The 23,818-nt window shown below is 52.3% G+C and overlaps 3 protein-coding genes and 1 long non-coding RNA gene across 17 annotated transcripts in view; 2 read left to right on the forward strand and 2 right to left on the reverse strand.

Annotated features, from left to right (window-relative positions):
* Positions 1-3,874, forward strand: RELL2 (RELT like 2). Of its 5 annotated transcripts, none has more exons than XM_049873924.1 (8): positions 1-823; positions 1,236-1,475; positions 1,864-1,929; positions 2,010-2,076; positions 2,528-2,713; positions 3,020-3,389; positions 3,497-3,530; positions 3,786-3,874. In XM_049873924.1, the coding sequence occupies exons 2-7, from the start codon at positions 1,292-1,294 to the stop codon at positions 3,527-3,529; spliced, it is 906 nt and encodes a 301-aa protein (XP_049729881.1). In that variant the 5' UTR covers positions 1-823; positions 1,236-1,291; the 3' UTR covers position 3,530; positions 3,786-3,874. The 5 variants fall into 5 exon arrangements, with proteins under 5 accessions (XP_049729881.1, XP_049729878.1, XP_049729880.1 ...); XM_049873921.1 differs by having other exon boundaries at positions 1-814; positions 988-1,475; XM_049873923.1 differs by having other exon boundaries at positions 1-814.
* On the reverse strand, positions 2,364-14,717 carry FCHSD1 (FCH and double SH3 domains 1). Of its 4 annotated transcripts, none has more exons than XM_049873918.1 (20): positions 14,638-14,717; positions 14,320-14,417; positions 13,682-13,727; positions 13,211-13,278; positions 12,741-12,876; positions 12,518-12,654; positions 12,356-12,419; positions 11,341-11,469; positions 10,766-10,888; positions 10,495-10,590; positions 9,726-9,851; positions 9,228-9,332; positions 8,677-8,838; positions 7,907-8,035; positions 7,746-7,829; positions 7,457-7,574; positions 7,099-7,319; positions 5,693-5,780; positions 4,822-4,877; positions 2,364-4,685 (listed from the first exon to the last, which is right to left on the reverse strand). In XM_049873918.1, the coding sequence occupies exons 1-20, from the start codon at positions 14,656-14,658 to the stop codon at positions 4,620-4,622; spliced, it is 2,073 nt and encodes a 690-aa protein (XP_049729875.1). In that variant the 5' UTR covers positions 14,659-14,717; the 3' UTR covers positions 2,364-4,619. The 4 variants fall into 4 exon arrangements, 3 of the variants coding, with proteins under 3 accessions (XP_049729875.1, XP_049729874.1, XP_049729876.1); XM_049873917.1 differs by having other exon boundaries at positions 12,741-12,882; XR_007516115.1 differs by having other exon boundaries at positions 4,670-4,685; positions 4,995-5,780; positions 12,741-12,882.
* Positions 13,796-16,763, forward strand: LOC126070094 (uncharacterized). Its single transcript, XR_007516116.1, has 4 exons — positions 13,796-13,974; positions 14,248-14,426; positions 14,996-15,161; positions 16,675-16,763. It is a non-coding gene; the product is annotated as an uncharacterized LOC126070094 (long non-coding RNA).
* The window catches only part of ARAP3 (ArfGAP with RhoGAP domain, ankyrin repeat and PH domain 3), a 26,394-nt gene continuing 18,905 nt past the window's right edge, over positions 16,330-23,818 (reverse strand). For 4 of the 7 annotated variants that reach the window (XM_049873910.1, XM_049873911.1, XM_049873916.1 and 1 more), the window contains 11 exons: positions 23,550-23,618; positions 22,787-22,861; positions 22,583-22,697; positions 21,000-21,128; positions 20,780-20,913; positions 18,711-18,793; positions 18,579-18,614; positions 18,374-18,437; positions 18,127-18,264; positions 17,870-17,908; positions 16,331-17,384 (listed from right to left, as the gene is read on the reverse strand). In XM_049873910.1, the coding sequence (XP_049729867.1) occupies positions 16,902-17,384; positions 17,870-17,908; positions 18,127-18,264; positions 18,374-18,437; positions 18,579-18,614; positions 18,711-18,793; positions 20,780-20,913; positions 21,000-21,128; positions 22,583-22,697; positions 22,787-22,861; positions 23,550-23,618 (1,365 nt within the window). In that variant the 3' untranslated portion in view covers positions 16,331-16,901. Of the gene's footprint in view, positions 17,385-17,869; positions 17,909-18,126; positions 18,265-18,373; positions 18,438-18,578; positions 18,615-18,710; positions 18,794-20,779; positions 20,914-20,999; positions 21,129-22,582; positions 22,698-22,786; positions 22,862-23,549; positions 23,619-23,818 lie in introns of all 7 variants that reach the window. The other 3 variants (XM_049873912.1, XM_049873913.1, XM_049873914.1) reach the window with 3 other exon arrangements.

Consider the following 23,818-nt stretch of genomic DNA (forward strand, 5'->3'; position numbering starts at 1 on the left):
CCAGGCCCCTGGGGGTTGGGTGTAAGCGTCCCGGCTCGAGTGCTGGACAAGTAACCTCGGTCTCAGCGTGGGAGGGTCATTTCCTTCCGGGCGGGGGCCAAATCTTCGTGAAGCCGAGCCATTAGTCCAGCCTTCTGCCCCAGAGGAGAGTGCGGCCGTGGTCTCCGCGCCCGCCCCGCTAGTACGCTCTGGAGAACCAGCCACGCCGCCGCGCTCGGGTGCAGAAAACCGGTTTCTGCCTGCCCGCTGGAGAGATCCCTGGCTATCCGCCCGGCTAGGGCATCTGCGGACAGGAGCCTCTCCAGGCGTGCGGGATAGACCAGAGGGGAGCACACCCGCCGGGCCGGGCCGCCTGTCCTGACCCGGACTCAGACGGCGCCGCGCTCCCCCCGGAGAGGTGCCAGCCAGTCACGCGCGCACCACACTTGCGCTCACACACGCGCGCACAGCTCAAGCTCTCCGCTCCGCACACCTGCGCTCCGCCCCCCGGTCCCGGGCCGGCGGCGGGCGAAGGCATTTGGAAACCCAGGGGTTGCTGCGGCGGCGCCTCCCACCCCCCTTCCTTCCCAGGGCCGGAGTTGTCTGAAGCCTGCTGCGGCTCCCAGCCAGCCCTCATCCCTCTCCATCCTTCCCTCCCCCCGCCTGCCGCTGCACCGGTAGCCGCAGCCGCAGCCCGGAGCCGGTGAGGCGGCGAAGGGGGAGGGGAAGGAAACAAGGGATGAGCGCCGGGAGGGCGTCGGGGGCCCCGAGCAGGACTAGGACGCCCCTGGAGCCGAAACCCGAGCCGAAGCCAGAACCGAACCACCGGTACTGGGTGGGCCAGGTGCTCAGGGTGGAAGGAATCGTAAAAGGGAGGGTGCGGGAAGGAAGGCAGGGGAGGGGGCTGCAGAGGCCGGGCCCAGGCCGGCGCGGAGCGGGTGCGAACGCTGACTCAGGCGCGACTCCTGCGCCCGCCGCCTGAGAATTCCGTCCCGTCTTGCGCTGCAGTGTCCTTGGGAGGGACGGAAGAGCAGGGACGAGCTGGAAAGGGGAAAGCTCCGGGCGTCGGGGAAGCGGGACCAGGGTCGTGGAAGAAGACTTGCGCAGCCGCTGTCTGGCCCCGCGTCCCGGCAGCTCTTGGCGCACCAGCACCCCTGGCCCGGACAGCTCCCTGGTTGGGTAGGGGGTGGGACCGGATCTCTGAGCCTTGCCAGTTTGGAATCTGAGGCATTCCTACCCCTCCCCAACATCCCCAGCTGCAGCCCCCTCCCCCCAGGAGGCGCCCTGGCCCGCGCTCGCCCCCCAGGGCCTCATGTCGGAACCACAGCCTGACCTGGAGCCTCCCCAGCATGAGCTGTACATGCTCTTCCTGCTTGTGCTGGTCTTCTTCCTCATGGGCCTCGTAGGCTTCATGATCTGCCACGTGCTCAAGAAGAAGGGCTACCGCTGCCGCACATCGAGGGGCTCGGAGCCTGACGACGCCCAGCTCCAGTCCCGTGAGTCAGGAGCCGGGAACCCTGGCTCAGCCATCTTTCTCTCTTAAACGCTTCTCCCCACATCTTTTTCCGCTTTCCCTGGCCAACAGACCTAGGTCCGATCCCAGTCAAGCCTGCAGGAGGCCTAGTGATGCTTCCTTGAGTCAGCAAGTGGGGTGAAACCACCCTAAAGGCAAGACTAGAGGAGGCAACATGGGGAGGAAGGTCTTTGGCTCCCATTGACCTCCCCATCTTCCCTGGCCTGGCTCCTGAAATGCTAAAGTCCAGCATGAGAGCAAATAGATTAAGGGATATGTTTTGAGGAGTAAGCCACAGGAACCACCAGGTAATGCCCCCCCCCCAAAGTGATTCTTTTCTCTCTTCCTTGCCAACCTCTTTCATCCTTCAGCTGAGGAGGATGACATGAATGAGGACACAGTAGAGAGGATTGTTCGATGCATCATCCAAAATGAAGGTAGGTGTAGGCTGACTCCTTCCCCACCCCCTTCTCTTGCCCTGACCTCCACTAACTCCATCTTTTCTTTCTCCCCTCAGCCAATGCTGAGGCCTTGAAGGAGATGCTGGGGGACAGTGAAGGAGAAGGGACAGTGCAGCTGTCCAGGTGAGTTGCCTGGAAATAAGGTCCAGCATGGCTTTGGTTGCCTTGGAAAGTACTCTCCTCCAGCACAATTCTTTCCCAGTCTCCTTGCATGTTTGTGGGGGCATGGAAGTAGATGGCAAGGTTGGCTCACCTATAGGTAAAAAGTTTTGTAGAAATCCAGGGTCCTTCAAACCATCTCTCCCACCTGAACATCGGCAAGCCTAACACTCACCCTTAATGCCACTCCTTTGGGTTAACCATTATTCTCTTTCTGGCAAACAGTCCCGAGAGGGAGAATGCATGGTCACTGACATCTTAATACTGAGTTTATTACACAAAGACAAGAAAAGAATGTTGGGGTCTTGGGGAAGTGGGATATCTGGGGGTTTAACGAGCATGCTGAAAGAACAGGAGGCAACAGAACAGGAAGGGAGATGGGAATGTCACCCCTGTTCTCCTCCTTCCTGTCCAGCGTGGATGCCACCTCCAGCCTGCAGGATGGAGCCCCCTCCCACCATCACACAGTGCATCTGGGCTCTGCAGCCCCTTGCATCCATTGCAGCCGCAGCAAGAGGCCCCCACTTGTCCGTCAGGGCCGCTCCAAGGAAGGAAAGAGCCGACCCCGGCCTGGAGAGACCACCGTGTTCTCTGTGGGCAGGTGGGGCCACAGTGTTCCAGGGAAAGGGAGGTAGAGGTGGGGGCCACAGTGATCAGGCATCTAACTCAAAAGGTGGGCCTGGTGGGACTCCATGCAGGATCTCCAAAGGGCCCTCCCTGGCTCTTTTCTCCTGGACTGGGCGCTGCAGCAGGGTCAGGCTGCACAATATACCCCAAAGTCTGAGAAGGCCTCCCCTGCCCAGGCCAGAGGGAAGTGGCCATCACACCCAGGATGTCCCTGATTGGAGAGGAGGGCAAGAAGCCTCTCAGTTGTGGTCCTAAGCTCCAGTGTTCCCTCCCCTCCCAGGTTTCGGGTGACACACATTGAGAAACGCCATGGGCTGCATGAGCATCGTGATGGCTCCCCAACAGACAGGAGCTGGGGCTCTAGTGGGGGACAGGACCCAGGGGGCAGTCAGGGATCTGGGGGAGGACAGCCCAGGGCAGGGATGCCTGCCATGGAGAGACTGCCCCCTAACAGGCCACAGTCCCCAGCCCTAGCCAGCCCCCCAGTGCAGAATGGAGGACTCAGGGACAGTAGCATAGTACCTTGTGCACTTGAGGGGAACCCTGGAGCCTCTGCAGAGCTGGTGCTGGGGGCCGGAGGCAGGGGCCCAAGTCCGGGGCTGCCCAGTCAAGAGGCAAAAGCAACCAAACTGGACATCTCAGATCACCAGGTATGAAGACATGGCCAGGGCTTCAGTGGGATGTGGCAGACTGAGCTTTTGTTGTCCCCTACTCTGGGGACTATTTTTCCACTGCTGACCCCTCCCTTTTCTCTCAGGTGTCCCCACCACGGGGAGCAGGGGGTATGTGAGGTGAGTCTGCCTGGGACCCAGGGCAGTGAATCTTATCCTCCTACCCCCCACTCAAGCCCGTCAGCTCCCTGAACCCCCAGGTGAACTGCAGGCTTTAGCCTTTGCTACAAATTTTTGGTTTGGTGGTGGGGAGTGGGCATGTGCTTCAGGGGGTAGATTCAGGAACCCGGAAGTGAAGGGGTCCTGTGTCACCAGGAAAAAACTGGGACAGACCTTAAATAGAAGGCAACATTGTTACCCTCCCTCTCTTCCAAGCCTCATTCTTCGCTGCTGCTGAATGGACTACCAGCTGGCAGAGTCCGGGGTGGGTGGACATGAAGCCCCTCCCCTCCACTGGACAGCACTGCCCCCAGCTGAGGGACCAGCCTTACTTCCACCTGGAGTTTCATGGTCTCAAGCTGGGGGACCTCAGAAGTAGCCCTCAATACACCCGTCAGTCTCTTCCCATTCCCTTGCCTGCCAACAGGCCACCTGACCTGCCTTCCTAACACCTCACTCCATATGCTAGAGCGTGGCAGCTGGGAGCAGGCCCCTGCCTTTGGTGGGCCCTTAAAGCAATAGCACCTTAGGCCCCCTGCCCTCTTGGCGCAAGAGGCCAAGGCTTGGCTTGGGCTTCCTGCCCTTTATTCACTGTCAATAAATCCGCTCAGACCATTACAGCTGCTTTTGCATACTGGCTCCAGCTCCTTCTGATTCGCAAGGCCTGACTCTGTCCCTGCCCCCAGCCCAAGTGGCCCTGGTACCCAGGATGGGGTGGGGCACAGACCCAGGGTGGAGACAAACATGGGCGGAGCCATTCAAGATTTGAGGAGGGTAGGTTCCAGCCCCAGAGATTTCAGGAGTGGGATAGAAGGGGTTCCAGCCTTGGAGATGGGGTGGTGGTGGAAAAGAAAGGGGTAGTTCCAATCCTAGAGATTGCAGGAGAGGAACGGAGGAAAAGGAGTGGGCTCTAGCCCCAGAAATGGGTGAGAGTGAAAATGGGAGAAATTCCAACTTTTGGCTGTAATGTGTAGGATCACTGAGGAAGCAGTCCTTGACAGCATGGGATGGGGCAGCAGCATCACTGAGGGCTAGTGATCCCCCTGGCTCTCAGGTGAGGGGCTCTGGGTGGCCAGGATCCGGGGCTTTAGCTGGTGGAGGAGGTGGTGGACGCATCTGTAGAGAACACACAGTCAGTGTTCCAAAGTACTTTCTTGGGAATACCCATCCATTCCCTCAGACCTGAAGACAAAATAGGACAAGTTGGAATGAACCCTCTCCACATTGTCTCCTCTAGGGCAGGGGCCCTTACCGGCCTGATTCGAGGTGCCATCAGGTCCAGGGGCCCAGGGCAGTCTGGGAGTTGGTCTGGAAATAAGAACCACAAGTCAGTCTTCAGTCTTTGTTTTGTTCTTTGCTATATCTCCAGCAGTTAGGCCAGTGGCACTCTATAAATATTTGTTGAATTAATGAATAGTCACCAACCTTGGCCATAAAATCCATCAGTCCATCCATCCTCAACAAACACTGGCACCTGCTGTATAATCAGCCCTGCTCAAGGTACTAGAGCAGAGGAGGTGGGATACAGCACCTCCACCCTCAAGGGCTATCAGGAACCCAATACATGAAACATCAACAAACACAACAGATGACTGAGTGCTAAATTATTCCACATGACCTAAGGGTGCTGGAGAAGGTGGGGCAAAAAAGTGCTCAGAGGAGAAGGGGGAAGTACCAGAAGGTTTTAGGAAAGATGGACATTCTAAGGGGGAAAATGAGGACATAAACCAAGATGCTTGCAGGATTCAAGAACACTAAGAGCTAAAGGGGCTAAAACAGCTACAACTTGTATACTTATGATGTGCCAGGCACAATGCTGTGTACTCGTGGACATCTTTTTTAACAACTCCACGAGGTAGGCACCTCACTTTATAAAGGAAATAAACTGAGGCCCAGACAGCTTAAACATCCCACCCCAAATCACACACTAAGTAGTGACAGAACAGGCTTTGAACCAGTGGGCCTGTCTCCAAAGCCCAAGCTCTTTCATCCTGATGTGGTGGGGCTGTGTGGAGGTGCCTGAGGGTAGGCAGAGGAACAGAGTATGATCCAGGAGGAAAGAGTCCCAAGCTTCCTCCTTCCCGTTTTTCACCCTCCCATGGCCCTCCATTCCCTCAACTCACCCCCAGGCAGGATGGATACAGGGGTTCCCTCCAAGGCAGAGGTGGGCACAGGAGGGGAGAAGCTTGGAGGAGAAGGGGATGGCAGCGTCTGGGGGTGGAGTGGGCACAGAATTATTCCTGGGATGTGGGATGGTTTCGCCAGCTTTTTCTCTCATCCCACTTTCAATTCCTGTCCCATCACATCTCAATACAGGGAGTGGCCAAATGTTTGTATCTGGGTGGGGGTCGTGGCTAATACTTATTTCAATAATCCGTATGTATTGAGCATTTCACATGAATTAATTCATTCAATCCTTACTGCTGCCTTATGAGGTAGGCATTTTTACGATTATTATTTTAGAGATGAGATTCAGAGAGGTTAAGCCATCTGTCCAGGATCACAGGGCCAGTTAGTGGCAGATTCCTGGCTACAACCTGGGTCTCCTGACTCCCACACCTATGCTCTTCCTACTGTTTTATAACAATAACCTTCTGCCATCGAGTCAATTCCAACTCACAGCAATCCTATAGGACAGAGTAGAACTGCCTCATGGGGTTTCCAAGGCTGTAATCTTTATGGAAGCAGACTGCCACATCTTTCTTCCACAGAGTGGCTGGTGGGTTCAAACTGATGACCTTTCAGTTAGCAGCCAAGCACTTAACCGCGGCACCACCAGGGCTCCTTTATTATAACAATCCCAAAACCAAACCCACTGCCATCAAGTCAATTCTGACTCAGAGCGACCTGGTAGGCTTTCCAAGGCTGTAAATCTCTACAGAAGCAGACTGCCACATCTTTCTCCCCTGGAGGCACTGGCAGTTTCAAACCACTGACCTTTCAGTTAGCAGTTGATCACTTTAACCATTGTACCACCAGGGCTCCTTCATTATAGCAATAGATATCATATATTAAAGCACCTTCTCTGTGCCACTGCGCCAAGGGCTTTACCTCCATTAACTCCAATTATGATAATGAGCCTGCAGAAGTAGGTATTACAGTCCCCATTTCACACGTGAAGCAAGGAGCTCAGGTGAAATCACTGGCCAAGGTCACACAGTAAGGATTTGAACTCAGACGTCTCCAGCACTAAAGCTAGAGCTCTAACTGCTATGCCAGGCTGCCTTGGTTTCCCTTTTCTCTGCCTACCCACTCCCCACCACCGTCAAGTTGATTCTGACTCATAGTGACCCTACAGGACAGGGTAGAACTGCCCCGTAGAGTTTCCAAGGAGCACCTGGGGGATTTGAACTGCCGACCTTTTGGTTAGCAGCCGTAGCCCTTAACTGCTATGCCATCAGGGTTTCCTTTCTCTGCCTAGCCAAGCTACGTAGGAGGTAAACGTGGGGAGGGAATGATGAACATGGGCCTACTGGGGTAGGTGGGTCAACCCAGAGGTGCCTGGGACCCAGGGGGAAGGCAGCCTTACCTGTTCAGGGTCTGAGGGCTCAGGGGGTCCTAGGGGGCCAAGCAGCTCCTCCACCAGCAGGGAGGGGAAGACACCAACATGGCCCCCAAATTCTCCCCGCCAGAAGCCATCATCCACTCCATCCTGGGCCCGGGGCAGCAAACGAATGAGTGCCCCCTCAGGGAAACTCAGCTCCTCTGCACTCTGTCCTGTGTAGCTATAGAGGGCACGGGCCAGGAAGGCTGCAGAAGCCCAGGAGAAATGATGAAGGGAAGAGGTGGGTAGTGGTACCCCAGGACCATGACACCCCAGCACCACAACCACCCAGTAACTCTTCTCCATACCCAGGATCCCCTGACCCAGAATTTCCATTTCTTACCTGTAGGCTCTGCTCCCAAGGGGTCGTTGCTGTCATGGCCCCTCTCAGGGAGGGAGAGGTCTGGGAAGTTGAGATACCGCTCAGGGACGAAGCCTACCTCACCATGCTGGTTCCGAGCCTGCTCACCCAACAATGTGGACAGATATCAGACCTGCCTTAGCAGTCCCTGGCCCTGCCCCTCCTCCACTCAGGCTTTTAGCTGGGTCCAGGCCTGACTGGGTCCTTGGGGGCCATAAAGAAGTCATTCCCACTACCCCCACAAGCTCAGAGCCCTGGGCCCTATACCCACCTTGACCCATTCGTCAGCATCTCCCTCCTCTATGACCTCAAGCCACTCGCCTTCCTTGATGGTCAGCTCGTCCTCACGCCCAGCCTGGGCCCCACAAGGAAGGAGTCAAGAGTTGGCTGTCTCTCACCCCTACCCTCTGAGGTCCCCATTCCTATTCACACCTGATAGCCAAACACCACATGTGCGGAGCAGGGGAGGGGTCTGGTGGTCAGAGCTGGGGGGGCAGGCTCCTCAAAGAGCTCCCCCGCCTCCTCACATTCCTCAAAGTCAGAGAGCTCAGCATCTTCAGCCTGGAGAGGGGCAGAGAACAGACATAGTCCTAGGTTTCACTCTCAAGTATCAGCTCTATCTCCTACTCTTCCACCCTACCCCTAAAGGACACTGGATGTTCCTCCAAAGTAGCACCGCCCATCTGTTGACCCTGTATTTCAAGCAAAATCACCACAGAGAAGCATACTACTAACAATATTAAAGGAGTTATACTAACTGAGGGCTCATCACATGCCAGGCTCAATGTTAAGTATCTTATGTATATTGTCTCAATTATCTTCAAAAAACCCAGTGTTATTTTGCACAACTATTAACCTTATTTCACTTTGGAGGAAACAGTCTCAGAAAGGTTAAGTCACTTTCAAGATCACACAGCTACTAAGTGGAACAGGTACTGTTCAAACCACTTACAGTCTGCCTCCAGAACCTTAGTTCTTAACTACCATGTTATAAAAAAAAAAAAGAATAGTTATAATAAAAGTTTATTAGGACTCACTATGTCAGAAACTGTGCAAAACATTGTATTTGACTGGTTCCATTTAAGCCTCACAACAACCCTTTGAGTTTAGGTATTACTGTAACCCCACGTTATAGGGTCTGCCTCCTACTGAGGAGTCTTACCCTCCTAGGTGTTTATGGGTAGGGAGAAATGGGAACTCACCGTGGGGGAGAGGTCCCTCTGGGACAGCCGGGCCTCACTGAGCCGTCGCTCCTGCTCCACTTCGTCCTGGGCCTGGGTCATGGCTGGCTTCAGCCAGCACTGCACGTCCAGGCCAGCCCCCTGCAGCAGAGCCAGCCGGGCAGCCCCCTTCACCTGGCTCACCTGGCATGGGGAACGGGAGTCAGTCAAGGCCATGGTCTGATTGAGCCTGCCTCTGGGAGGTGAGCAGAACCTCACCAGCTTTATCTATCCCTCACCTCCCACCTCCCTGCCATCAGATAGATGCATGGGGGCACAGTGGAGTGGGAAGAGCCTTGGTGGCCTAGTGGTTAAGCGCTTGGCTGCTAACTTAAAGGTCAGCAGTCCCAACCCACCAGCCACCCCAAAAGAGAAAAGACCTGGTGACCTGCTCCCATGCACACAGTAAGCATTCAATATCTATCAGTCTTTGTGCACATATACAAAAATAGACTGGAAAGGAATGCGGGGTGGGGGGACATTGCCCAAGGAGGTGGGATCTCAGTGGCCCTAACCCTGGGGCTGTGCCTCACCTGTGCTCTCCGCATGCTCTCCCTCACTTCCTGCAGCCGCTGTTCTATGCCTGGAGCCTCCCGCTCTGAAGCCTGCTGACGCCTCTGCTCCAGCCGCTGCAGCACCTGTTTGGGAAGACAGGATGGGGCAGGTGGAGATACTATGAAGAATGGCTTACTATGGGTCTGGCACTTTGGTAGTTGCTTCACATGCATTACATCTTTTAATCTTCTCTATGAGGTGAGTGCTATTAATAACTCTACTGAAGAGGAAACTGAGGTCCTGAGAGGTAAAGTCACTCCTCACCTTGGGTTACAAAACTAGGAAACAATAGAGCTGGGATTTAAACCCAGTTCTGTCTAGCTCCAAAACCTGTGCTCTTAACCACTGTGCCATACTGTTGTCTTAAAATACTGTCCCCTCCCTTCCTGCCTGCAGTCCCAAGACACCCCCAATGACTCCAGGATCCCTTCTCCCAGGTCCTCTTGCCCACCCAAACACCTGTGCCCCCACCTCACCCAATTCCCATGGTTCTGGATCTTGTAATCGCGGGCAGCTCTGCTTGTCCAGCGCTGGACCTCTTTCTCCAGGCCACTCACCCCAGCCACGCCTCCTGCTCCTCCTTCCAGCTCCAGAGCACACACCTGAATGGAATGTGGGGCTGTGAGGAGGATCTGATGCCACTCCTTCTCCACTTCCCTTCTCTCCAGTTTCCTCCTTTGTTCTCTCTGTCCTGCCTTCCAGAACTCAAAGAGGTAGGGACACATGCCCCTGTCTGTGAACCCAGGTGTGTATCTGTGTGGGCACTTAGGCACACAGAGTGCCAGAAATGGGATGAGGGAGAGAAGTGGAATGAAAAGGACAAGTGCAGTGAAGTGACTGCAAGGTAGAAACGAGGGGTGTTAATATGTGCTCCTGGTGGGAGGGAGGTGAACTGAAGCTCTGAAACTCCCTCTCCAAGGTTTAACAGTCACTAAGCTAATACCAGAGTCCCTGTTTGATACAAACAGTTAAGATGCTCGGCTGCTAACTGAAAGGTTGGTGTTTCAAGTCTACCCAGAGGTGCCTTGGAAGAAAGGTCTGGCAATCTACTTCTGAAAAGTCAGCCATTGAAAAGCCTATGGAGCACAATTCTACTCTGAACCACATGGGGTCACCAAAAGTAGGAGCTGACTTGATGGCAAATAGTTTTTAAGTTAATATTAAAAAAAAAAAATAGGACAACGGAAATGGGGGAGGAGGCCTAAAGCACATTTGGCCTGGTTCCACTGAGCAGAGTGGACTCACCTGATCAGTCCCTGCTGGCTGAAACTGCTGAGGTGGGGTGGGGGAAAATACTCCAGGATCCTGAAGAAAGAGCTTCAGATCCTGCTCCCAGCTTACCTGTGGTTGGAAAAAGTCAGTTATGACTGGCTCTCTCTCCAATCCTGTACCCAGCCCCTCTTGGAAGAAAGAGGACAAGCTGAGAAGGAAAGGGGCAGAAATGCATGAGGTTGGTCTGTATTGGAAGAGATGGGAAAAGAAGCTCTGAGCAGCTCTTACAGGGCACAGCCCTCACCTGGGAGGTTGCCTGCCCCCCTTGGCGGGCATGTTCCAGGGCCATCTCTGCAGCTTCCAGCTCTGTGCGGCTTAGTGAGGTCAGGGGGTCTCTCAAGTGTTCTGACAGTTCACTGACCAGGACCTGGAGAGAACCCCAAAGTACTGACGCCACCCTTCTCCTAGCCGTCTGTTGCAAAGCAGGCTGTCTGTCCAGGTTTGGATGGGTGATGGGCATAAGGTATGGGAAGGTAGGAAGGATAAAAGGCATTATTGTTGCTTCTAATAGCAGGCACTCACGTGTGCACTGCACTTACTAGTTTTAAAACCACTTTCACATCCATTACTCCTTTGAGCCCCATTAAAGTCTTATAAGGCAGAGGAGGGGTTATCCCTGATGAGGAAACTAGGGTTCAGAGGGTTAAGTGTTTTGCAGGATGTCATGCAGCCAGCTAGAAGCAGAATCGGGAATGTATCTTCTAACCATTCTAAGCAAGCTAGGTCCCTGAAACCACCAGTCTCATGGGGAGTAGGAAGCAGGATGAGGTCTTCCCTTCCCTCCCCATGAAGGGCAAGGGTATCTGGACTGGGACTGGCCTTGAGCAGGGCTGGCAGCTCCTCCTGGTAGTAGTGGTCAAGGTGGGCGTTGGTGGCCACCAAGTTGAGCAGGTACTCATTGCGGGCCGCTGTCAGCTGCTGAGAGTACTGGGCAGACTGGGCAGATAGCTGGGAATAGGAAACAGGTGTTGACTGGGAGCCCTGGACCCTGGGAGTCCATCCAAGGCCAAGGCCAGCTCAGAACCCAGATCCAGAATGGATCTTCACATTATTAAATGTTTACTAAGTACCCAGCAATCCAGTAAATATTTCACATACTCAGAACTTCTGCTTAAAATTCTTTAATGGCTTCTGCATACATTTAAAATAAAATCCAAGCTACTCCCTACCAGAGTCTACCAGGTTCAACATGAGCTTCCTTTCTGACCTCTTTTCACAGTGCTCATCCCCTTGCTCTATTCCACTGGCCTCTCAGTTCCTTGAGCTTAGAAAGTTATTCCCACCTCAAGGCTTTGCACTCACCATTTCCTCTGCCTGCTGCAAGGCTGGCTCCTTGATACTCAGGCCACATATCAGAGAGGCTTTCCCTCCAAATGACACTCCTACTCTGCTATCCTTTATCACAGCATATTTTCTTTTCAGCTTAATCTGATCTATTTGTTTATTCACTATCTGTCTCCTCCAACCAAGCTGTCAGTTTCTTGATGGCAGACACTCCGTTGGTAGTGCCTTTCACTGTATCCTCAGTGTTTAAAATAAACAGTATCTAGTACACAAGGGATCTTTTTTTTTTTTTTTAGTACACAAGGGATCTTCAATAAGTGCATATTAAAGAAACAAATAAAAAAAGGTATTATTTCCACTTTACAGATGAAGAAAATGAGGCTCAGAATGATCAAGTGTTTAACCAAGGTCACACACCTAGGAAGTAGGGGAGCCTGGATTCAAAGCCAGTCTTTCAGACTTATGCCTCTACGTTCCAAACCACTAGTCTCTGCCTACCCTCTTTCCCTCCCCTACTCATGCCCTCATCCCCCCCACCCCAGTCCCCAACCTTGGTGCTGAGTTTCTGGAGACTGGTCCGAGTGTGGAAGATCCCATGGTCACTTCGGTTTAGCCTGAGCAGGGAGGGAAGAGGAGACAGAGTCAGGCCTAGCTGTGGTAGCTTGGCTCCACCCCACCCCCCCACAACTCCTCAGTCTTCCCAAATCCCCACCTGGCCTGGACATCGGCTGCCTTCTCCTGTGCCAAGGCCCACACGCGTTCCCGCTGCCCATACAGCTTCCGACTTCGGCTCAGCTCCCGGACAGACTGCAGCACCTCGGCCTGCGCTCTCTGGAGGTTCTCTGCTCCCTGGGAGCATGGCCACACCAAGTCCGGACCCAGACCACCTCCAGCCCTGAGCCAGCCCTCCCTTTACCCCATCCACTGAGCCATACCTTCCTTAGCACCTGTTCCTTGGCACTCCGCCCTGTGCCCCCTGCCAAGTCACGGTATCGGTCTGACGCCTGGAGCCGGGCTTGGCCCCCAGCCACGGTGGCATCCAGCAGGCAGCGCCAGGCACCAAACACTGTCCTGCCCCTCCCCAGAGAAGGTCTGTTTTGAGGAGGGGCCACTCCAAAGCTTCATGAGACCACCCCCCAACACCATGGGAGACGGAGTGCTTTCCCATCCCCCTTCGTCTGGGAGCCCATCAATCGATCAGCCCATTAGCTCAGCCACAAGGCTCACTCATGCCCCCCACCCCCACCACAGCGTCCTTGCTAGGTCAGCTCCTCTCCTGCTGCTGCTGTGTCAGCTCTACCTGGAGCTCACGTGCCCTCTCCCCTCACTGCCCCCCACACGAGGTTCCTTGGGTGGCACTCCCCATCCTTACTTGGCCCCTTTAGCCCCCCTCCATGGTACCTACCTGCTGTCCATCTCCCCACTACGGTGTCCCTCCCTCTTCAGGAATGGCCCAGCCAGTTTCTGGAGTGCCTGGTAGGAAAGCCATCACAAACCCAGTTCCCTTTCAAAGATCCTCCCCAACTGGCAGAAAAGGGAATCAGAGTATAATAATAATACCATTCATTGAATGATATTATATGCCACACAGTTTGCTAAGTGCTTTACATGCATTAACTTATTCAACCCTTAGGACAATACTACATGAGGGTACAATGTTATTGCTATTATTACTCCCATTTTACAGAAAAAGAAGCCAAGGCCAAGGAAAGTTAAGCAATTTGTCCAAGGTCACACAGCTAATAAGTAGCACAGCAGAGGTTCGAGGCAAGCCTTTTTGACTCGGGTGCATTTGCTCTTGACCAGAATAGGGGTATGTGTAGAGAGACATTGCTGGTGCGTGTAAAGCGATGGCCCAAAGAAAGGAGTCTCGTACCTGCCCATACTCGCGTTCAATGGCTGCCCTCTGCTTGCTGTAGGATCTGTGGAGATTGGGGGCAGATTGTGGGGGTTACTGTTCAGTGCTGATCTCCTGCCCTCAATCCTCTCCTTAGCCTGGGCAGGAAAGAGGGAAACCAGGCCTAGAGCCTGACTACACGTGGAGGGAATGGATCTGAAGAGAGAAAGTCCTTGAGATCACCTCTGGCAGCAGCCCAGACCACCTCACCTCATAGCTCAGAGCCCCAGCAAGATCCTCTCCACCCCGGAGGACTATCTGTGGGCTTGGAGGTGAGGATTCTGATTAAGGACCCGCCAGTTTTCCAACAGGTCTGGAAGAGGGAAGGGGGATTCTGTCCTAAGCTTGATTGTGGGGGTGTCAGGTGTGGTGTGGTGTGGAGTCACAGAATTTGAGGAAGAGCTCCTGTGTGTATGTCTGTGTGTGTGTGTGTGTGTGCATCTGTGTGGGAGGGTGTAATTCCTATCCGGCCTATGAGATGCAAGACTAGGAAGAGGCCCTGGAATGAGCAGGTTAGGGTACTCTCTACCCCTTTTACCCGGCAGATGTATGTTGGAGTGGGTGGGGCGAGCGCGCGACAGCTGGAGTGGAGGTGTGAATATGCAGTCGGGAGCTACCTGATGTCCTCCAGCAGATCTGCCTCCCTCTGCTGCCGAGTCTGAAGGATGCTTAGCTGCTCCAGGAAGCGAAGCTTCACCTCCTGGGCCGGCTTCACCTGAGCAGGGTAAGAAGAGGATGAAGACCCCAGCAGCGGGACCAAAAGAACACTGCGCGCCTGGAGAGATGAGGGGGCGGAGCCGGGGAGGCGCAGAGCTGTTTCTAGGTTGGGCCCTGATCCCTTTCCACTCCCCGCCCCCCACTCCGGGCCTAGTACCCCCTTGGTCCCTTCCACACCCCCAGCCCACCAGGAGTCCCCACTCTCAGGCCAAGCTCACTTTTCGGGGCGGCGGCTGCATCTCCACTCCGGCCCAGACGGCGACTCGACTCCGGAACTCGAGGAAACCCCGCCCACACCGAAGCCCCGCCCCTGAGCTGCCCCCGCTCGCCCTCGCCCCGCCCACGCCTGGTCTGGCGACGCGCAGAGCGCGGAAGCGCGAGGGGGCAGCAGAGGAACTAAATCTCGGCTGTTGCTGCAAGTACTCCGGAAGGGTCCTCGCCGCCGGACGGACGCCGCGTCCGCTGGGCGGTGGGGAACCTCGGGCTTCTGAGTCAAGACGCCTGCGTTCTATTTCTAGTGAAGCCACTGACTCAGCCCGTAATTATCTTTTTCTAATCACTCATTTACGTATGCAGATCGCAAGTCACGGTGCGAAGGTTAGGGATGGCCAGAAACTTAATGTGTGAGCAGGGAAACTGAGTCACTGGACACCTGAGCGAAGATGCATCTGACAAAGCGGACAGGGCTGGACCGAGACCTTTTCCCAATTCCCGCCGAACTGGAAAAGCCAGCATAAGTAGGGTGAGAAAGACTCCGGGAGGCCGGGGAGGAACCAAGCCCAGAGGAAAAGACAGGTACATTTTAGGCCCCAGCCGAAAACTAAATACCAGCGAGTGGGCATATGGCCCAGAAATCCCGTCACCTGTCAGATTTTCCCTTTAGGCTCTCTACTCCATCTACGAGCTACCGCACTGCACTCTGAGGATTTGCACCCACTTTCCCTTGGCTCAGGCACCCCCAACGTGAAAGAAGCAATTACCTTTGGTTCCAGACACACATATCCAACTACCAGCTGACACCTCCACTTGTATATCTAACAGGCACCTCAAACTTTTAAAACAGCTCCTTCAGCCTGCTCCTCTCCCAGTTGTCTCCCCCAGGTAATATATTAAATAGCACCACCTCTATCCAATTAGGAAAGTCAGAAACCCAGGGGCTCAGCCTTGATTGTGGTCTTTCTCCTACCCCCACATTCCATCTATCAGCAAGTCCTGTAGGTTCTATTTCTAAAAACTGTCTCCTGTTGATCCGCTTCCCTCAATTTCTAAGGCTACCACCACCCTAGTCCAAGCCCCTATGATCTGTGTCCTAGTCTAATATCTGGTCTCCTTTCTTCCACTTTTGCCCCCCTACAACCTGTTGTTCATACAGTAGCCAGAGTGACTTTTTTTTTTTTTTTTTAAGGAAATGAGATCTCATTACCCACTGGCTTAAAACCCCTCAATTGCTTCTCATTGTAGTCCAGATAAAATCCAGATACCCCAGCATGGCCTACAAGGCTGTGCATGATTGGGCCCTGCCAAGCAGACATACTCTTCCCTGCTTCTCTCACCATGCTTCAGCCACTATAGCCTCCTTGATGTCCCTCCAACAGGCAAGCCCCTTCCCATTACAGCGCCTTCATGCTGCCGCTTTCCCTCTCCAGAAGATCCTCCCACCACTGCTCTACCTGTCTGGTTTCTCACCCTTAATTTCAACTCTTTAGAAGCCTTGCCTGTCCACTCAGTCTAAATGCCACCTCCACAATTACTCTCAAGCACATCACTTTGGTTTAGTTTCTCCATAGCACATGTATTTGTTTTTGTATATACCTTCTATTTTCTAGTCCTACTCTACAGTGGAGGCTCCATAAGAGCAGGGACCTCATCTGTTTTGTTCTAGTATACAGCACAAATTAGGCACTCAGTACATATTTGTTGAATAAATGAATGATAGCCTTTTGGTTCCAAAGTTTATTAATAGTGACCCATCCTTTTTTGGCTCCTCTTTGCCCCAGTCCCGGGCCCCAATTGACCTCTCCACTCCAGAGCTTCAATGTAATTCCAGAATGTAGGAGATGGGGTAGGATGGATTGAAGATCACCCAGACCTCTGGCTTTCAAGCCTTGTCTTTAATGCAGTAAAACCATTCTTTTTAAAACCTCAAATCTCTCACAGAATCCCTACATATCAAATACATAAAGCAGGAGATGTCCTTGTTGAGGGAAAATATGTAAGGTTTACAACTCTGAGAAACAGAGTTCTCCTTATTTCAGTTACCTCACAGTACAGAGAAGTGAGCTGAGTCCCAGAGAAGGGCCATGAGCTGCCGTGGGACTACAGCCTCCTAAACCCTCAGTCCAGTGCTCCTCCCACAGCACTACATTGGATTCTGCAGTCTTTCCAGCCAGGGCAGAGGAAGCTCCCAGCAGTGTCTTTCATGGTAAGAGCTTGGGTCTTCTGCCTCCTGGGTACCTACCCTCTCAGACTGCTGGTCCTAGGGTCATGTGAGGGGTTGGCTGGAGGGTAGACTGGAAGTACAAGGGGGTTCGGTGGGGAAGCTGGATGTCTGTGTGGGAAGGCCAGTGGGGCTAGGAGGCTGGGGGCTGGAGGGCTGGGAGGGGCTGCCAAGGCCTGTGGTGGTTTCTCCTTTCCTTAGGATGAAGCTACTGAGCTCCTGGAGCAGCTGCTCCTCCAGGGACCCATGTGCCTGGGGACTGCTCTTTGAAGGGGGACCAGGAGGGGGCTCAGGTGGCCTCTCCTCCCAGCCCAGGGTGCCTGCCTTGGAGAGCAGAAGTTGATCAAAGAACCTCTGGCTGGGGAGGGGGTTCTCTGGCTTGGCTGTCCACTCCTGTATGGTGGAGGAGATGGAGGTGTCCTCAGTCAGATCAGGGAAGGCTCCCACTTCTTCGTACACTGGCTCCTCATACACAGGCTCCTCCAGTTCCTCTTGCTCATCCACAGACCCCTGGGATGACTTCATCGGCTGGATGGGCATAGGGGTGGCAGGAGGCAGGCACAGAGTTAGTTACTGGATTATTAATCACTGTCATTTATTGGGCTCTTCCTCTGGGTCAGACACTGCAAGATACTTTGCGTGTTTGATATCAGTATAACCCTGGGTGGTGGGTTATACTGCAGATGAGTAAACTGAAGCTGAGAGGGGTTAAGTCAGTTGTCCAAGGTCACACTGTGAGTAAATGGTAGAGCTGGGGCTTGAACCCACTAAACCACTTTTCTTCTACTTTTTAGATCCCATGGCTCCTTCTTCCTTTTCTCATCATGTGCTATTCTCATTTTCCACATTCTGGCCCCAACTCTGTCTGTCACTCTCTCTCTGTCACACACACACACTCTGAAGGGTCCTCCCAGGCCTGCATCAGGACAAATACAGAGAGCACACCCAGGGTCAGGGCACACAGAGGAACATAGGGCTGACAGGCACACAGCTAGGGCAGGTACAGTACTCACAAAGAACATGGACAGGGTCCTCCGGTTATGTAGTCGCCGCTGGGCACAGGTAGAGTAAGGATGAGGGGAAGGAGAAACACAGAGACCCAGTGAGGCTTGGCAACAGGAAGCAGAAGTGGGGAGTGGGGTCCACAGAGAAGGCAGAGGGAGGGGCACAGTGAGCAGAGGGAGGCACCAGGCAAGCAGGCACACCACTCCCCCATGTAGTGCAGCAAGGGCAGGAGGCAGGAGGAGGTTGGGACAGGCTGGGGCCTTACCAGGGTCTGATTGGCTGAGAGGAGGGTGGCCCCGCTGTCATCCCCACGAATGGGCAACAAGGGCATAGTGCCAAACTTCTGATGAGCAAGGTCAGAGGAGGAACGGCGTCGTAAGACTACTGGCTGCTGGTCATCATGCTGGCGAGATTGTAAGGGGTTGGCACAAGTGGGCATGGGGGGCACTTAGGGATATAGCCAGTAGCTAGGGGGCCACAGGCCCAACCCTTAGCCTCCTTCTTCCTCTCACCTGGGCTTTGAGGATGCTGGTGGTCCAGTCCCACATCTCATCCTCGTCAGTGCAGGACAGGTAGCTGGAGGTGATCAGAGGGGAATTAAGGGGATGGGAGGAGTCACAGCTATAGGGATAGAAGGGGCAAAGACGTAGGAGATGGAGGACAAGGTACAGGGTTAAGCCAGAGAAGAAGCCAGAATGTGTGGGGAGGGGGACTCACAGGTGCATCTTCTCTAGTATCAACGTGAAGCCCCACCTAGGAGCAAAGGAGAACAGTGATGGGGTGATCGCAAAGATCAGAGAGGTGACAGCAGGAAGGCCCTAGAAGTATGGGCTGGGTAAGAAAACTCACGGTGTTGGAGGCTTTAACTTTTTGCGGATTCCCAGGTAGACCTTGGCACCTTCCAAAGCCCACTCCCGTTCTGGTTTAGAGCTCTGAGAATGTGAACAGAGTCAGTGAGGTAGAGAGGTGAGAGAAAGCTCATGATTAATGAGGTCAAGAAAGCATGGGATTCTCAAAATATATTATAACGTGTATGAAACTGGAGGACATTGCGCTGAATGAAATAAGTCAATCACAAAAGGACAAATGCTGTATGACCTTACTACTGTATTATAAAGACAACAATCGGTATACATACTGAAACCAGGGTTCACTGGTGGTTACCAGGGATAGGTGGGGGTAGGGGGGCAGAGATCACGCTCTAAATAGACACTTGTTATTTTGAGGGATAGGAAATATAACATCAATGTGGGTGAAGTGTGCACAGCTGGACCAAGACAAATGATGTCACTAAGAAGTATGTAAGAAAAAAGGGCATTTTGGGTAAATGCTAGGACATATACAATGGTGCAAAAACAACTTAATAGTAGTGTGGACACATGTATACGTATGTGTGCATATAATTGTATAGGTATGGATACGTGTGTATAGCCACCAAAAAAACCACTGCAGTCGTGTGTGTATATAGGTGGGCATACATAGTATGGTAACCCTGGTGATGTAGTGGTTAAGAGCTACGGCTGCTAACCTAAAGGTCGGCAGTTCAGATCCACCAGACGCTCCTCAGAAACTCTATGGGGCAGTTCTACCCTATCCTATAGGGTCACTATGAGTTATAATCGACTCGACAGCAATGGGTTATATAGATATGTCTATATGCAGGTGGAGCCTGGTGGTGCAGTGGTTAAGAGCTATGGCGAGCTACAGCTGCTAACCAAAAGGTTGGCAGTTTGAATCCACCAGTCACTCCTTGGAAACCCTATGGGGCAATTCTACTCTGTCCTATAGGGTCGCTGTGAGTCAGAATGGACTCAATGGCAATGGGTTTGGTTTTTTGTTTATATGCAGATGTATATATATGTAAGTATATGCACCCATATATATTCATATATATGATAAAGCACATAGGGGACACAAACATGGATACTTATTAAACAGCTTGCGGGATTGGTTTACAAGGTCTGAAGGATTAGGAACATAGTCTCGTGGGACAATTTGGTCAATTGGCATAATATAGTATGTAAAGTTTATGTTCTACATCCCAGTTTGGTGAGTAGTGTCTGGAGTCTTAAAAGCTTGCAAGCAACCATCTAAGATAAAACTATTGGTCTCTATGTGTCCAGAGAGAAAAGAGAATGAAGGAGAAGAAAGACTCAGAAGAAACTAGTCCACAGGACTAACAGTCTGCATGAACTAGGACCTCATCTACCCTGAGACCAGAAGAACTAGATGGTGCCCAGCTACCACTACCTATTGTTCTGATCAGGAACGCAGCAGATGGATCCTGATAGAACGGGAGCAAAACGTGGAACAGAACTCAAATTCTTAAAAAGTCTATATTTACTGACCAATTGAGACTGGAGGACTCCCCCAGACTATCATCCAGAGATACTCTTTAAACATTGAACTAAAACCATTCATAAGGTAGTTGTTTAGCTAAATAATAGATTGGCTCATAAAGTAAACTATCGTCTGTGAGAACTGTGCTCCTTTAAAAAATCATCTATATGAGACCATATGGTCAACACTTACTCTGAAGCAAAGACGAGAAGGCAAGGGGGCAGGGAAACTAGATTATTGGAAACGGGATCACCAGAACGAAAGTAATGAGAAAGGTGACACACTGTATAAAATGTAACCAGTGTTACTGAACAAATTGTGTAGAAACTGTTAAATGGGAACTTAATTCGCTGTGTAAACGTTCACTGAAAACACAATAAAATATTATTTAAAAAAAGGCATAGAAACATTGGGTTGGTGGATTATGGGTTATGTGATCACAGGGTCAGAGAAGTCAAGGGGTCAGAGAAGCAATGAGATTGATGAGAGTATGGGCTGTGGGGTCAGAGGGTCAGTGCAGTCATGGGTCCGCTCATATGACCACCCAGCATTCCATTCCCTTTGCCCCAGGGCTTCACCTTCTTCTCCTTGAGCAGCAGCAGGCAGCGGCCACGCAAAAGAAAGAATCTCTCCTGGAAGCGGCTTCCCAGCAGTCGGGGCGGCTCCTCACGGCACCGCAGCAGCCCCATCCGTGGGCTCTCACGCCGGGTACCTGGGCACACATGGGCAATGGTAGTACTGGATGGAAGAGCCTGGGGGAAAGGCCTGCGGGATGCTGGGCTGAGGAAGGAGGCTCACCTGTGAAGAGGCAGCCACCATGGGCAAGGGAGACTTTTCGCAAGAGCAGGGAGGCTGAACAGGGTTCCGGGAGCTGGCACCATTGCAGGGCCTGTTCTAGGACCCTTTCCTTGGGGTGCAGTGGCCGCTCTAATGGGCAAGGTGGGGATGAGAATCAACCAGGATATCCACTCACAGCCTGGAGCCCTCAACCCATCTCACACTACTCATTCAGTCATCCATTCAACATCCAGATAAAGACATTTATTTTAGTACCAACTCTAAGCCAGGCACTGGACTGGCCCTGGGCAAACGGTAGTGAACACAATACATGTGGTTCCTGCCCTCACAGAGCCCACAGCCTAGTGAGGGAGAAGACAGTAAACAGGTAAGCAAACAAAATAATTGCAGACAAATAACTGCTTCGAAAGAAACAAGAAGCTGAGTGAGAGGGAGTCGCAGGGCAGCCACTGAGATAGGGTGATCAGGGAAAGCCTTTCAGATGTGGCATTTGAAGATGAGCCCCAGAGACCTAAAGGATTAGGAAGAGCAAGCCATGCTAAGATCAAGGGGAAAAAGGCTTCAGGCATGGCAAAAATGCAAGAACAAAGGCCTGGAGTCAGGAAAGATGTCTTTGGGGAACTATGGCCAGTGTGGAGCAAAGAAGATAGATAAAAGATCCAGTGATGTAAGAGAAGGTCTGAGAAATTGGGGGGAAGGGGGGAAGGGCATATATTCAGAGCCTTATAGGCCATGGTAAAAAGCTTGGATTTTATTTTAAGTTCAAAGGGAGGCCACTGGAGGGTTTTAACCACGGGAATGGCATGACCTGGTTTATGCTTGAGATGTTCACTTGGCCTCTCTGTGGAAAACGGATTGTAGGGTGGTGAGAATGGAACACTGTCCAGCTATTCCCTTTTTGGGGCCGTACATTTTTGTGATTAATGTAGGGGGGCAGAGAAAGAATGGTGACTTTGGCTAGGGTGGTGCTAACAGTGAGATGGAGAGAAGTCATACATTCAAATAGAATTGACAGGATGAGTTGGTGGGTTGAGTATGAAGAAGAAGGAAGGGGAGGTCTCTGGCTTTAATAACTGGGTGGATGGTGGGACCATTTACTAAGTTGGGAAAAACTAGGAAATGGCTTGGGTTTTTGGTAGAGGAGAGAGTTGGGAATTTGGTCTGAGATGCTTATGAGACATACAAGCAAAGGTGTCAAGTATGCAGCTGGATATGTGAATCTAGAGCTCAGAAGAGAGATCTGAGCCAGAGGTAAAAATGTGGGTGTCAGGTTATTAAAGCTATGAGACTGGATGAGCTCATCCAAGGAGAAATGCGGAAGGGAAAAGGGCCCAGGATTGAGCCCAGGGTCTCTCCAACATTTGAAGTCTGGGCAAAGGAGAAGGAGAAGCCTCCTTTGATGTAGAAGGGAAACCAAGGGCTTGGGTTCATTAAAGCCAACAGAGAGGAGTATTGAGAAGGAAGAAGTTGGTCAATGGTGTTAAATGTCCCCTTACATGGATGAGGACAGTGTCCACTGGATTTGGCAACGCAGAAGTCATTGGTGACCTTGACTACACACACACACACACAGTTATACTCACCAAGCTCCCCATGCTCGAGAATCTCAAATGTCATCCACAAGTCTGTCCCAGCTGCAGTCCCCCGCATCTCCAGTACCTGGTTAGTCAGCTCCTCAGCAGTCAGTGTTGGGGACACCTGGGGTCAGGGCAAGAGCATGATGGTCAGGCTGTTGTCCCTGCCCCCCACCATTCTCTCATCTCCCCTGCAGTTCCCCCAGGACTAACCTTCAGGGTGACACAGTTGTCTGGGAGCTGCTGCTCTATATAAACCTCCATGATAAGGTCTCCAGCCTGGGACAGCTGAGGGGAGGAGAAAGAAGCCAGGGGGACGCAAGAGGATGCAAAAGATCAAGTCAGAGGCTTCCCTATGTTGCCTCATGAGCACCTCCCCCAACAAAGGTCTCCTTCCACCCCGACCCCAACATCCCTCAGGCTCTTAAAAGGGAAAACTCTAGGACTGGAGGAACTGCATCTTTAGGTTGCATACAGTGCTTCTGAGGCAGTACCATATTTGGAGTCAGGCTGTCTGGGTTCCAATTCTGCCACTCACTACAGTGTGACCTTGAATAAGTGACTCTCTGAGCCTTGGTTTCTTTATTTGGAAAAATGGGACTGCCTGGTTTATAGAGTTGTATGATGCTAAAATAAGATTAGAGGTGCTTGGAATATAATAAGTCCCCAGCCAATGTTTGCTATTGTACTTATTATTCATTATTATTTTCATTTCTTTATCCAACTGACTCTTCCAAGGATCCCTTGCACTTGTGGGTGTGTGCTCTGCCACTATTTTGTAATGAAGAATCATCATGGCGGATCGAATGGAGCGAACCTTAACCCAAATCCCAACCAAAGAGTTCTCCTCCTTGGATTTCCCCTGGGTCCCAGAGAGCTAAGGGCCAGTGTCCAGAGGGCAGGCTGAAGAGGAAGCATCCTCAACTGGGCAGAAAGTCAGCTTCCTATCTTGCTATCAATGGTCAGGACAAGTTACCTGTACATCCTTCCAGGTGGTGATAAGACTGACTTCCAAGTCAATCTGAGCTATCTGGTCAGAGTCAATCTGTGGAAGAGCCAAAAGGGAGTATGGGAGGTGCTGGGAAAGGAGGGAAGCAGGGAGAGAGCTGCAAGACCAAAAAGGACCTGTATGAGAGGGTTAAAGGGCAGAAGAGTTAAGAACCAATGGGGCAAAGGTGTTAGAAGCAAGGTTATAGGACAAGGTTAAGGGCTCTGGGAGATGGTTCCTGGTGCAGAGGCCTTCAG

This window comes from Elephas maximus, chromosome 2 (genome assembly GCF_024166365.1).
Source record: "Elephas maximus indicus isolate mEleMax1 chromosome 2, mEleMax1 primary haplotype, whole genome shotgun sequence".
Classification (NCBI taxonomy): Eukaryota; Metazoa; Chordata; class Mammalia; order Proboscidea; family Elephantidae; genus Elephas; species Elephas maximus.

Bases quoted from the DNA above. Each gene is read 5' to 3' on its own strand.
- RELL2 (XM_049873924.1), top strand. From the start codon at position 1,292: ATGTCGGAACCACAGCCTGACCTGGAGCCTCCCCAGCATGAGCTGTAC. The intron at 2,077-2,527 runs GTGAGTTGCCTG...CTTCCTGTCCAG, and splicing joins GGGACAGTGCAGCTGTCCAG to CGTGGATGCCACCTCCAGCC. The intron at 3,390-3,496 runs GTATGAAGACAT...CTTTTCTCTCAG, and splicing joins TGGACATCTCAGATCACCAG to GTGTCCCCACCACGGGGAGC.
- FCHSD1 (XM_049873917.1), bottom strand. From the start codon at position 14,658: ATGCAGCCGCCGCCCCGAAAA. The intron at 11,470-12,355 runs GTTGGGGACTGG...TCCTATTCCCAG, and splicing joins TCCAGAAACTCAGCACCAAG to CTATCTGCCCAGTCTGCCCA. The intron at 7,830-7,906 runs GTGTGAATAGGA...TGTGGGGCCCAG, and splicing joins ATGTGGTGTTTGGCTATCAG to GCTGGGCGTGAGGACGAGCT.